Raw genomic sequence first — 14,758 nt, 5'->3', positions numbered from 1 at the left:
TCATGATCCTGTCTCCTGTCACTTATCTATCCCCTCATCTAACCCACTCTAACCTTGTCACTGTCCTCGGACTCATGTCACTTATAACCTCTCACTTTACACACACTAAATTTGTCATGATCCTGCCTCTTGTCACTTATCTATCCTCTCATCTAACCAACTCTAATCTTGTCACAGTCCTCGGACTCATGTCACATATAACCTCTCATTTAACACACACTAATCTTGTCACGATCCTGTCTCCTGTCACTTATCTATTCCCTCATCTAACCAACTCTAATCTTGTCACAGTCCTCCGACTCATGTCACTTATAACCTCTCATTTAACACACTAATTTTGTCACCGTCCTGTCCCCTGTCACTTATCTATCCCCTCATCTAACCAAATTTATTCTTGTCACAGTCCTCGGACTCATGTCACTTATAACCCCTCATTTAACACACTAATCTTGTCACGATCCTATCTCCTATCACTTATCTTTCCCCTCATCTAACCCACTCTAACCTTGTCACTGTCCTAGGACTCATGTCACTTATAACCTCTCATTTAACACACGCTAATTTTGTCATGATCCTGTCTCCTGTCACTTATCTATCCCCTCATCTAACCCACTCTAACCTTGTCACTGTCCTCGGACTCATGTCACTTATAACCTCTCACTTAACACACACTAAATTTGTCATGATCCTGCCTCTTGTCACTTATCTATCCTCTCATCTAACCAACTCTAATCTTGTCACAGTCCTCGGACTCATGTCACATATAACCTCTCATTTAACACACACTAATTTTGTCACTATCCTGTCTCCTGTCACTTATCTATACCCTCATCTAACCCACTCTAAACATGTCACAGTCCTCGGACTCATGTCACTTATAACCTCTCATTTAACACACACTAATTTTGTCACGATCCTTTCTCCCGTTACTTATCTATTCCCTCATCTAACCAACTCTAATCTTGTCACAGTCCTCGGACTCATGTCACTTATAACCTCTCATTTAACACACACTAATCTTGTCACGATCCTGTCTCCTGTCACTTATCTATTCCCTCATCTAACCAACTCTAATCTTGTCACAATCCTCGGACTCATGTCACTTATAACCTCTCATTTAACACACACTAATTTTGTCACGATCCTGTCTCCTGTCATTTATCTATCCCCTCATCTAACCTACTTTATTCTTGTCACAGTCCTCGGACTCATGTCACTTATAACCCCTCATTTAACACACTAATCTTGTCACGATCCTATCTCCTGTCACTTATCTTTCCCCTCATCTAACCCACTCCAACCTTGTCACTGTCCTCGGACTCATGTCACTTATAACCTCTCATTTAACACATACTAATATTCTCACGATCCTGTCTCCTGTCACTTATCTATCCCCTCATCTAACACACTCTAACCTTGTCACTGTCCTCGGACTGATGTCACTTATAACCTCACATTTAACACACACTAATTTTCTCACGATCCTGTCTTCTATCACTTATCTATCCCCTCATCTAACCCACTCTAACCTTGTCACTGTCCTCGGTCTCATGTCACTTATAACCTCTCATTTAACACACGCTAATTTTGTCATGATCCTGTCTCCTGTCACTTATCTATCCCCTCATCTAACCCACTCTAACCTTGTCACTGTCCTCGGACTCATGTCACTTATAACCTCTCACTTAACACACACTAGTTTTGTCATGATCCTGCCTCCTGTCACTTATCTATCCTCTCATCTAACCAACTCTAACCTTGTCACAGTCCTCGGACTCGTATCACATATAACCTATCATTTAACACACACTAATTTTGTCACTATCCTGTCTCATGTCACTTATCTATCCCTTCATCTAACCCACTCTAACCTTGTCACAGTCCTCGGACTCATGTCACTTATGACCTCTCATTTAACACACACTAATCTTGTCACGATCCTGTCTCCTGTCACTTATCTATCCTCTCAACTAACCAACTCTAATCTTGTCACAGTCCTCGGACTCATGTCACTTATAACCTCTCATTTAACACACACTTATTTTGTCACGATCCTGCACCCTGTCACTTATCTATCCCCTCATCTAACCCACTCTAACCTTGTCACTGTCCTCGGACTTATGTCACTTACAACCTCTCATTTAACACACACTAATCTTGTCACGATCCTGTCTCCTGTCACTTATCTATCCCCTCATCTAACCAACTTTAATCTTGTCACAGTCCTCGGACTCATGTCACTTATAACCTCTCATTTAACACACACTAATCTTGTCACGATCCTATCTCCTGTCACTTATCCATCCCCTCATCTAACACACACTAACCTTGTCACTATCCTCGGACTCATGTCACTTATAACCTCTCATTTAACACACACTAATTTTCTCACGATCCTGTCCTCTATCACTTATCTATCCCCTCATCTAACCCACTCTAACCTTGTCACTGTCCTCGGACTCATGTCACTTATAACCTCTCATTTAACACACACAAATTTTATCACGATCCTGAATCCTGTCACTTATCCATCCCCTCATCTAACACACTCTAACCTTGTCACTGTCCTCGGACTCGTGTCACTTATAACCTCTCATTTAACACACACTAATTTTCTCACGATCCTGTATCCTGTCACTTATCTATCCTCTCATCTAACCAACTCTAATCTTGTCACAGTCCTCGGACTCATGTCACTTATAAGCTCTCATTTAACACACACTAATTTTGTCACGATCCTGTCTCCTGTCACTTATCTATCCCCTCATCTAACCCACTCTAACCTTGTCACAGTCCTCGGACTCATGTCACTTATAACCTCTCATTTAACACACACTAATTTTCTCACGATCCTGTCTCCTGTCACTTATCTATCCCCTCATCTAACCCACTCTAACCTTGTCACAGTCCTCGGACTCATGTCACTTATAAGCTCTCATTTAACACACACTAATCTTGTCACGATCCTGTCTCCTATCACTTATCTATCCCCTCATCTAACCAACTCTAATCTTGTCACAGTCGTCGGACTCTCATGTCACTTATAACCTCTCATTTAACACACACTAATCTTGTCACGATCCTGTCTTCTGTCACTTATCTATCCCCCTCATCTAACCAACTGTAATCTTGTGACAGTCCTCGGACTCATGTCACTTATAACCTCTCATTTAACACACACTAATCTTGTCACGATCCGTCTCCTGTCACTTATCTATCCCCTAATCTAACCCATTCTAACCATGTCACAGTCCTCGGACTCATGTCACATATAACCTCTCACTTAACACACACTAATCTTGTCACGATCGTGTCTCCTGTCACTTATCTATCCCCTCACCTAACCAACTGTAATCTTGTCACAGTCCTCGGACCCATGTTACTTATAACCTCATTTAACACATAGTAATCTTGTCACAGTCCTCTCTCCTGTCACTTAACTATCCCCTCATCTAACCAACTCTAATCTTGTCACTGTCCTCGGACTCATGTCACTTATAACCTCTCATTTAACACACACTAATCTTGTCACGATCCTGTCTCCTGTCACTTATCTATCCCCTCATCTAACCAACTCGAATCTTGTCACAGTCCTCGGACTCTCATGTCACTTATAACCTCTAATTAAACCACACTAATCTTGTCACGATCCTGTCTCCTGTCACTTATCTATCCCCTCATCTAACCAACTGTAATCTTGTGACAGTCCTCGGACTCATGTCACTTATAACCTCTCATTTAACACACACTAATCTTATCACGATCCTGTCTCCTGTCACTTATGTATCCCCTCATCTAACCAACTGTAATCTTGTCACTGTCGTCGGACTCATGTCACTTATAACCTCTCATTTAACACACACTAATCTTGTGACGATCCGTCTCCTGTCACTTATCTATCCCCTCATCTAACCCACTCTAACCATGTCACAGTCCTCGGACTCATGTCACTTATAACCTCTCACTTAACACACACTAATCTTGTCACGATCCTGTCTCCTGTCACTTATCTATCCCCTCATCTAACCAACTGTAATCTTGTGACAGTCCTCGGACTCATGTCACTTATAACCTTTCATTTAACACACACTAATCTTGTCACGATCCTGTCTCCTGTCACTTATGTATCCCCTCATCTAACCAACTGTAATCTTGTCACAGTCGTCGGACTCATGTCACTTATAACCTCTCATTTAACACACACTAATCTTGTCACGATCCGTCTCCTGTCACTTATCTATCCCCTCATCTAACCCACTCTAACCATGTCACAGTCCTCGGACTCATGTCACTTATAACCTCTCACTTAACACACATTAATCTTGTCACGATCCTGTCTCCTGTCACTTATCTATCCCCTCACCTAACCAATTGTAATCTTGTCACAGTCCTCAGACTCATGTTACTCATAACCTCATTTAACACATAGTAATCTTGTCACAGTCCTGTCTCCTGTCACTTAACTATCCCCTCATCTAACCAACTCTATTCTTGTCACTGTCCTCGGACTCATGTCACTTATAACCTCTCATTTAACATATACTAATCTTGTCACGATCCTGTTTCTTGTCACTTATCTATCCCCTCATCTAACCAACTCTAATTTTGTCACAGTCCTAGGTTTCCTACCACTTAGCAGCTATATCCTCACCTAATCCACTAACTTCACCATATTTCTCGGCCTCATATCACTTAGATATCCCCTTATTTAACCCACTCTGACCTTGTCACAATCCTAGGTCTCCTGTCACTTATCTATCCCCTCATGTAACTCACTCTAGCCTTGCCACATTCCTCGATCTTACGTCACTGACCTATCCCCTGATCCTCAACTCTCTAACCTTGTCATAGTCATCGATCTCCTGTCACTTACCAACTCTAACATTGTCCTAAGCCTCCTGTCATTAGCTTTTCCCCTATCTAACACACTCAAATATCTCGTGCTCTGAAGCCTTTTAATAGAACATAATTTCTCAAAAGAGTAATGATTGAAATAGCTTAAATAACTTGTCCATAAGAAGTTTTTCATTTTGAAAAGCTACGAATTTCTCGACCAAGTATCGGGAGAAGAATGTAGAAAATTCGTGATTATATTCAAGAGGAAGGTTAAAAAAAGAAGCAAGAAAAATCGTTTATTATTCACTGGCTCTCGATGACAGCAGTGACATTACTGATACAGCAAAGCTTTAGATTTTTATCCGCGGGATTGATCAAGATGTTAGTACAGGAACCATCACTGGTTGTAGTTCTCATGCCAAGTACATTTCCTCAGTCTCCTTACTGGCTGTCTGTCGCATGTAATCACTGCAGCTCGAGTTTGGTCGCTGATTTAAATTATCAAGTTTTCTTGTAATAATAACAAATACTCTTTAGGAAACGCAATAGTGAGATAATTCCTTGCCTTTATTTTAAAACTAATTCCCCTATGTACTACCTACGCTTTTCGCAGGCAGATTTAGATTTGTAAGTACCTGTGTCATTCATTTTGATGTCTGCATTTGAATTATAGCGTCAAAAAAGTTTTATGTAGTGGATGTGCACCGTTAAAGTTAACTCCGAAAGCCCTGTGGGATACCTCACAAGTATTGATTCTTCTTTCTGATGTGATAGTGTCAGAAGTCCAAATTTCTGGAACAAACGCAGAATCAGAATATATGAAAGAAGTTGTTTTAATAATGTAGCGCGCAGTTGAGCTGTTTACAATTCAGTCGTTCGCGCGCAGTTGGACAAAAATTGACTCTTTCGCGCGCAGTCGGTACCCAACCACTCAACCGTTGTTACCATGGCAATAGACCTAACACGCTATGTGACATTCAGTTGTTTTTCCGATCGCAGCGCTAATGTCATGTTCCATCTTTAAAAAAAGAAACAGGTATAATACACCAACCATCGTTGTAACTCTCAATACATCCCGGGAAACTTAAAAACTTGTTACAGTAACTGATGACGTCAATCTTATGACATCATCCCTTCTCTAAACTAGCCAATATAAATTCTCATAGCCACCGGCATAGCTCGGACGGTTAAGGCGCTTACCTGCCGATTCGGAGTTGGGCTTGGGAGCGGATTCGATTCCCGCTTGGGCTGATTACCTGGTTGGGTTTTTCCGAGGTTTTCCCCAACCGTAAGGCAAATGTCAGGTAATCGCAAATCCTGGGCCTCATCTCTCCAAATATATCGCTATCACCAATTCCATCGACTCTAAATAACCTCGTAGTTGATACAGCGTCATTAAATAACCAAATAAAAAATAAATAAATAAGTTCTCATAAACTCACTATCGATATCCTATAGTCAAGTAGACCCGAAAAATCTCTAATGCCCTGCCGAGAATTTCATCATGGATCGTCTGAATTTGTAATCACAAGTGTTAGAGCTTCAATCTTACCTAAGAGCTTTTTTTAAACAAATAACAAAACTTTTAATATTGTTAATGTCATGTAATATTATCCAGACATGATATCCTTATCTGAGTTAATTTTTCTTTCGCTTTAAGCAAACTATACTTTGGGATTAAAGAAATCACATTTATTCAGCATTCACTTGGGATCAATATACTACCAAGCATTAAATGTAACAAACCACTCTGTATCACATTGTAATCTTACCTACCTTTAAATTGGATAATGTAACTGAGGTTATGACTTCCCACAACACGCGCTGTGCACGTTGAGCAATAACCGAGTGGAGGACTCTGAACTCGTGTGAACAGATGTCTGATAATGAATATCACGGGATGTACAGCTGGAATATCAGTGAGTTAATGGTCAATTATCCCAAGGCATGACTGCCAACCTCTGCTAGTTCTCATTTCAAGAGAAGCTCTAAAACAGTAATATGCTTCCATTATTTCTTCTTAGAAGCAATTTCATGTACAATATTCTAGTCAAGTAAAGTTATTCAAATACAAATTACAAAATACTGTGTTATTGTAATCTAATTTTTTATGCATGTTTAGTTAAAATGAACCATCTATACAGATTATGTGTACCATTTAACATACTTTATATTCGACCATACTATAATACGCTAATTACATGTGACGTAACAGTATCTTAATGACATACATTAAAGTACTGCTATTCATTATGAGGCGACAGATGGACATACCGAGCTACCATGTGGGACCCCCGTATAGGAAGGAGACTTCAGGGCAGACCTCGGCGCAGATGGGCAGACTTCTTCAGAGAACAGGCAGGTCAACAATGGTCCAGAGAGGCGAGAGACAGAAGAAAGTGGAAACTACTCGAGAGACATTTATACATGGACAGGAAGTTGTGAAAGGCAGTGAGAGAATCATTGTTAAGGAAATTCAAGTTCTTAGACTTAAATATCACGTCTACGTGAAACTAGCTCATCACGTTAGACAAATAGGTCCTTATTTAAGGAAGTCTTTGCCCTTCATGGGACACAATAGGCTATCTTTATCTTTATCTTTATCTTATTCATTATGACATTGCAACTATCGATTTCCAATTAAGAATATGCGATATTGATTAATCGTACAGTAGGGTTCCCAGACGTCCCGTAAAATACGGGATCGTTCCGTTTTTCGCTAATGCGTCCCGTTGTCCCGAGAAAAGTCTTCGGGACAGCTTTCCGTCTCGTATTTTAGAGTTCTGAACTGAGAAAAAGAGAAAAATTACAATCTCTATTCCATATTACAAATTACAAACATCGCACTTCATCATTGCAGGTGACTATAGATGGACTATTATGAAACAATATTATTGTGAGTTATTAATTTCTCAAGGCGAGTGATGGTAACACCAAACGTTTAGATGAAGTCTGGGTGGATCTTTTTAGAAGTACTGAAGGAGCACTCTCAAATTTGAAGAGGGTAGTGGAGTTCATTATGTGTATCCCTGGAACAAATGCGTGTGTCGAAAGATTATTTTCTCGCATGAACGCTCTATGGACTGATGAGAAAAATAAATTGTCTGTAAAAATCAATGCTTGTTGTAAAATCATTCTTCAGTGAGGACTGTGTTGATTTTCATACATGATTCTTCAAAATAAACAATTGTTAAGTGAAATTCATTCTTTAGAGAAGTATTACAAGGCCAAGGCGGATTGATTTATAAGAATACTGTCACGTGAGAAGTGTGTTTTGTAGCTATTTCTGTAATAACTTGTAAAAACAATTTGAAGGCAACTTACATAAATAAGCTTAAAATTAATGCAAATATGCTCCCTAACAATTTTGTTTACTATTTGTTTACTTTCCCTTAGTTAGTAAAGTGTTTGTTTACTAAACTTTACTACACACACATTATGAAAGATTGGCATATTTGATGGGTGCGCATACTAAACTTACTCAGTGAAAACTGATAAATGTCCCGTATTTTTTTCCAATATGTCTGGGAACCCTATCGTATGCGCAACAATCCACAAGTCTTGAAAGAGCAATCCAAAATGGCAGGCTCAAACTGCACAATCAACAACACATATGTAAATTCTGTTCCTGTTAATTTTAATACTCTAATAAATTGAATTAATTTCCTATGTTTTAATGTATATTGCTTTGAGTTAAAATTTCCAAATCAAAGCCCTGCAAAAAATCAATAAGTACTGCGTCAACACAAAAGTGCTCCGTGACCCCCATCTATTGCACTACTCGGGAACACGCTTAAAAGACATTCGTGGTCCGTGCGTGTCATCTGTTGTATTAGTCGAGAACACGTTGAAAATACACCCATGATTACCCTTTCTTTGTCAGTGAAGTAACGAGGTAAAATATTTGTAAAAACTCAAAACCTAAACATTTATGATGAAGAATGAGTGGAGCGGAGAAAAATTCTCTCCGACTTCGGGATTCGAACCCGACTTTTCATCTCTACGTGCTGACGCTTTATCCACTAAGCCACACCGGATTCCAGTTCCGATGCCGGATTTAAGCCTCTCAGTTTAAGTTTCACCTCTTATTCAGCACGTAGAGCTGAAAACCCGGGTTCGAGTCCCGGTGCCGGAGAGAAAATTTTTCAGCTCCACCCATCCTTCATCATATGGTAATGCAGAATTCCTGCACGGAAATATCATACGTACTTCGATACATCATAATAATTAAACATTTATTTTCTCATTGCATGTGTGAACAAAATATGGTGGCTTCTGAAAACAAAGGAACTGACTGCTGATTTTTTTTTTTTTGTCTATCCGTAGTAAAAATTATATTTCATTGCATATAAACTGCATTTGAATAAATACTTTGTTATTGTTGTTATTAAATCCACGTTGTATTTTGTACATAAGTACTATTTCTGTTGTTCATCGACTTATATACACAGGAACACAAATAAACAGATTAAACACAAAGTAGCTGAGCGTGTGGGAAGACTTCTGAACTGTTGACTCGCAACTTGCTGCTCTCCGCAGCAAGCGAGGCTAGTATGATCGATGTACAGCAAACTTGTATTCAAAGTAACCAAACGCAGACCTCTACTCATGAGGCAACTAAGATATCGAGAAGTAATTAATGGTGGGCATGTAATATATTTTCCTTTAATATGAAGCGAGTTTCCGAAATTAGTTCCAGCTCACAACAAATTAAGTCAAAGTCCATCGTACTGTCTATTATTACTTTAATATTACAGAACTCGCTATTACAAATCAAATGAATGGTCGCACAGATCTGCAGGCGCTCTCGTTGCCGAGATATTACTGAGAGAGTCAGCGCGGCACAGCTAATTGTATACGCAAATTCGGCGCCCTCATGCTCGTAGCGAGGGGAGATGGCATCCTTGGGTGTGACCAAACAAATTATATTTGTTCATGACCTAACTATTGATAACATTAGCATTTGGCTGTGGCTAATAATTCTTTTAAGTAAGCATTTGAAATCCTATCACTTTTTATTTCTTCACGAAACGGCACGACTGCGAGGTAAGACGTAGGCCCTTTCTATGTCAAAAAATAACTCGATTCAAATATCCTAAGTCAACTTAAAAACAAAGTTGATGTTCTCCCTCTTTACGAGAAGTCTGCTGCCACCTACCATTTCAGCGAAAGCATTGTTAGAATGGTCTTATGAGCAGGCACAGAGCCATCTTCAGTTACAAGCCGGAGCATGGGTAGGTTTGGCAACGCTTAGTGGAGGCGGACGGAGGCGAAATAAAGGCATGACGTTTGACGTTTTAGTGCTTTGATTTCGTTGTCACAAAACATTTTCGACATTAATTGATACAAAACTAAGTGCATATGATCAAGATTCACTGTATTCATGTACGTAATTTATTCCGGAATCCGACATGATATTTTATTTGAATTTCAGAATACCCCGTAAGTACTTGCATACAGCCACTTATAACTTTTAAAAAATTAAAAGCATACGTTTTTTTGATTGATGGTACAAGGGAAAATAAATAAACATTTAAAGAAATGTTACTTGTACCAAAAATAAATCAAATAACAATGTACTTTCGCAATACCCTATTCCAATCAATTAACCATTATGTGGGTAGTAAATTGACACTGTTTTACCGCTGTATGTTGTTTCATCTCTGACGTGAAAGGTCTAGGATATCATATACATTTTAATTTCATGTGATTATCTGTCATTCTTTTCTATAAGTATTTCAGATGCCCAGGAAGCCACGTTTAGTTTGAACCTCTCCAGTCACCATAACAATACTGTTATCCTAAATTATTTGTTACAAATTTTCTAAAATATAATTTTAAATAGGCCAAGGCCAAGTATAAAAATCTATGAAAAAATTAAGAAACATACCTTCAACATAATACGTAACAAAACACACCATTATCTATTAAGTATGTGTCAATTAGCGTAAACTCAGTGAACTTTAAATCCTGTAAATACGAACTGAAAAGAAACATGTTTATAACTAATTTATTACAAAAGAAATAATATTAAAAAATAAACCTTGAAAACCTACAAAGTGAGTGTATGCATCTACAAATATAGACAGTTCTGACGTATAGCAGGCATTCCGAACCTTCAACAAAACTGTAACATCACAAAACACCTGTTTACAATGAACTTGAAAATCAACGGCGGAACTTTATTGATATAGCAGGCGAGACCCAACAATTTGGCTAGAATTCTGATACACCACAAACCACAAGTAAGACTATAAAAATGTAGTTTATACAATTTTAATATTTAGAAGAATTGTCAATCATTTTGTCATTAATAATAACCGTAAAAATTGCCAAATACTGCAGCCATATTTTCATTTATTGTTTTGTTTTTATCGCCAACACGCACTTAGTTTATAATACATCAACAATTAACGTTTGGTACGACCGCGAACGTAATTCCGTCGACACACACTTATATTGTAACATTAATTTACACTGAAAATCGACATTAGCACAAACACGTGTTCTGGATAGTAGGCCTCCGGGTGACAGTTAATTACAGTGTTACCGACGTATGGCTCCGGCTTGTAACTGAAGAAGGCTCTGGCAGGCAGTATAAGCAACCATCAGATGCGTTGTAGCAGGCGGTGCTGGGGACTGAACTCATAGACTTACTAAATAACCGCGACTGAAGTAACTGATGGCTAAATACGAACCTAGCGATAATTCTTACAAGCAAAGCCAACTTATTTTATTGGTGCAAATCTCCTTATCACTTCCGTGTAGTTTATCGCAGTCTAGTATATACAGTCACGAAGCTCAATACGTAGGGAATATGCATCCATAGATAGTTGCTAACCACTAGGATCGCTACTATCGCCTCATCACAGACAATGCGAAATAGTACCGGCACAGTCTATTGTTCCTAATACCCTCAACAACTCAAGCTTCGTGACTGTATATACTAGACTGTGATTTTATTACATAGCCCAAGCCAGTATTGCCAATTCAGCGGTTTTCCCGCTAGATCTAGCGTTTTTCGGCGTTAGTTTAGCGGGTAAAATTTATGGAATTTGTATTGCTGATATAGGAGTTTAGCGGGTATTTTTAGCACTCACAGCGGCAAAATAATATAATTTTACATTGACAATATAGCAATTTAGCGGTTTCTGCACGGCTACACAGCTGATTTTTAAGAATCGAGTTGGCAACACTGGCCCAAGCGTCAGTTATTTAATATTTAGTGGGCAGTGGTTGAAAGTTTATTATGAAATAAAATTGTTTGTAGTGTATTAAAGAAATAGAGGTAAATACAGACAAAATATTGCTATTTTTTATAAAATAGAAGATTAAGAACTGAACTAGTAGTTTACTTTATTCTAATTGCTCATTTTTGTACAGTCTCTGAAAACTTTTTTATCTACCTTTCTTACCTATTATTCAATTATTTCCTTTTCACTGATAACCATACTTCATATCCACTTATTATGGTTAAAATAAATTATAACGAATATTATTAATATTTAATTGTGTTTTGCACATTGTTACGAGATGGCATTTTTTTTACATATTTCTTTGCATAAATATTAACAGTTTGTTATGGATGAAAATTTCAGCGAGTAAGCTGGCCGGAAATGTCTGAAACAGAGGAACAAGACGGGAATCCAGCAGGAGATACAGAAAGATTAAAAACGACGCCAGAAAGTGATACTGCACATGCTATGAGACGGGATCAAAATCAAAGGAGAAATGAAGACAATTCTAAACGCGAGGAAAATAATGATGACCTATTTGAGAAGGTAACAATAATGTATGAAGCTGTCTCACTGTGAATGTAACGTTTAAATAACCCCACTCACTATCCATTGCATTTCACATAATATGTACGTCATGTGTGAGTGACTGTTAGATGCGAAACATTATTCTGCTGTGGGTAGACTTTTTTGTTTCGGCCATAATTCAACAATCCGATAAGATAAAGACGTCCAGTTTGTTAAAAAAAATTAACCTTCAAAATTTGTCAGCATTTCTTGGTAGTTTCCTAGTATCCGATACTCGTTACATAGGTCGCTTTTCTGTTTACACAGTGGCTCCTTTCTGAAAAGAATTTTAATAGTTTGGGAACAGATGCATTATAGGACCCACCCTAAATATAAAAATATGCTAAGCCACAAAAAAAAAGGTCAACAGAAGTTCCGTTTCGATCAATTAAATGATCGATATATATTGTGTTCATTATGTTGCCAACTAATCAATATTGTTGTAAATTAGTTTGATCATAATCATGGCGGCAATTTCGAATGCTATAGTTAAATATAAAAAAGAAGTGGATCGAATTCTCCCTCTTGATTTAAAATGTAGGCCTCGAAATGGAAATTATGAAATTATAAATAAGTTGTAAACTTTTTAGTTGCTTGATCCATGAATAAAGACATGTAGGCTATGTTTATGGTTTTTTTTTTATGTGAATGTGGTTTACTTAGGAGTGAAATGTTTTGCGAAACATGTAATCCTGAGATGAGACTGAAGAAATTTTAAAGTAAACGAGATGAACTTCTGTGGAGATGTCATTGGAAATTGCAAGGTATTAAATGATAGACACAGGAACGCCGTATCGTAGCACTTTGTGAAATCACTCGGATAACGGAGAAGATGAAACGGAACATCTCCAGTGAGGTCCATGGTAAAATGCTAATTTTACACCAATTTTGTTTTTAATTCTTTGGCCCAGGAAAAATACTAGTAAAAATGTGTTTTTGTGAAAGACTAGTATTTTCCCCAGACAAAAAATGCAGTATAAATGGAGTAGAATTAGTATTTTATAACATATTATTAAGATGACTAATATAAACTTAATTTTATTGTTGTATTAATACCAATGCTGTATTGATTGAAAGTTTAATGTTACTGTGTTTTAAGTTTAGCTTTGGTTTGTTTCTTTAACTTTATTTTGAATAAAATTTCATATATTGTATAACAAAGGTGACTAATATGAGCTTAATTTCATTGTTGTTGGTTTTATTAAATTATACATGTTTATAGTACTATGTATTTAGTTTTGTTAAGATGGCATACTTGATATAATATCGAAAATATACAATATATAATCGATACTATGGAATACTCGGGGTGGGTCCTATAATGCATCTGTTCCATAGTTTTTTACTAGATGTGATTCTAGTCAGATTGTAATTATATTTTTGGTCCAGGGAAATATACATCTTTTATGCTTATACAACACTGGCTGACTTAACAGCTTATAATATACCGAGTACCGGGTACCAGGAATCTTCCCATTTCTTTCGTCTGGTCCTTCCGTGTATAATCTAAGAAAAAAAAATAGACGGTTACCCATTGGTATATTATACTCAGTCCCCTTCGGCAAACTTCGGTTGATTCCGTGAGAGATTAAGTTTATACGAGAACGAATTTCTTGTGCACGAATCTGCTCTGTTTTTCCTTTTTCACCTTTTCAAATTTCCAATTTTTATTTTTACATTTTGTACTATGTTCTGGTCATGACACATAATCATGTTTTTTCGATGTCTACTTCCAAACCTATCTCCCTCTCTAAAAGATTATAATACCACAGTCTACTATATACACCCACGAAGTTTGAGTTCTTGAGGGTACTAGGAACAACAGACTGTGCCGGTATTATTTCGCATTGTCTGTGATGAGGCGATAGTGGCGATCCTAGTGGTTAGCAACTATCTATGGATGCATATTCCCCACGTATTGAGCTTCGTGACTGGTATATATACTAGTCTGTGATAATACTGTATATTCCTGAGGATGAATACCTACACATCCATACCGATGGTTCACTGATGGAAGAAGGAGGTTGTGTAGACGCTGGAGTGTGCGGCACACTCTTCAATTTCTACGCTTCTTCAGGAAGATTTTTAAAAAAAGCACAAAAATAGTTGACCCTCCACAG

The 14,758-nt window shown here is 37.8% G+C and overlaps 2 protein-coding genes across 6 annotated transcripts in view; one reads left to right on the top strand and one right to left on the bottom strand.

Annotated features, from left to right (window-relative positions):
• Idua (alpha-L-iduronidase) overlaps positions 1 to 6,742 on the bottom strand; it is an 83,677-nt gene extending 76,935 nt beyond the window's left edge. For 3 of the 5 annotated variants that reach the window (XM_069828227.1, XM_069828223.1, XM_069828224.1), the window contains exons 1-2: positions 6,613 to 6,729; positions 5,472 to 5,628 (exon numbers count right to left, since the gene is read on the bottom strand). In XM_069828227.1, coding sequence (XP_069684328.1) covers positions 5,472 to 5,480 — 9 coding nt within the window. In that variant the 5' untranslated portion in view covers positions 5,481 to 5,628; positions 6,613 to 6,729. Of the gene's footprint in view, positions 1 to 5,471; positions 5,629 to 6,612 lie in introns of all 5 variants that reach the window. The other 2 variants (XM_069828226.1, XM_069828225.1) reach the window with 2 other exon arrangements.
• A 5,317-nt stretch (positions 6,743 to 12,059) lies between these two features.
• The window catches only part of LOC138702245 (uncharacterized), a 34,859-nt gene continuing 32,160 nt past the window's right edge, over positions 12,060 to 14,758 (top strand). The window contains exons 1-2 of the mRNA XM_069829833.1: positions 12,060 to 12,124; positions 12,435 to 12,617. Coding sequence (XP_069685934.1) covers positions 12,453 to 12,617 — 165 coding nt within the window. The 5' untranslated portion in view covers positions 12,060 to 12,124; positions 12,435 to 12,452. The remainder of the gene's footprint in view (positions 12,125 to 12,434; positions 12,618 to 14,758) is intronic.

The sequence above is a fragment of the Periplaneta americana genome, chromosome 6, assembly GCF_040183065.1.
Source record: "Periplaneta americana isolate PAMFEO1 chromosome 6, P.americana_PAMFEO1_priV1, whole genome shotgun sequence".
In the NCBI taxonomy this organism is placed as follows: domain Eukaryota; kingdom Metazoa; phylum Arthropoda; class Insecta; order Blattodea; family Blattidae; genus Periplaneta; species Periplaneta americana.
The sequence above is the reverse complement of the archived record's forward strand: the minus strand, read 5'-3'. Positions and strand labels throughout refer to the sequence as shown.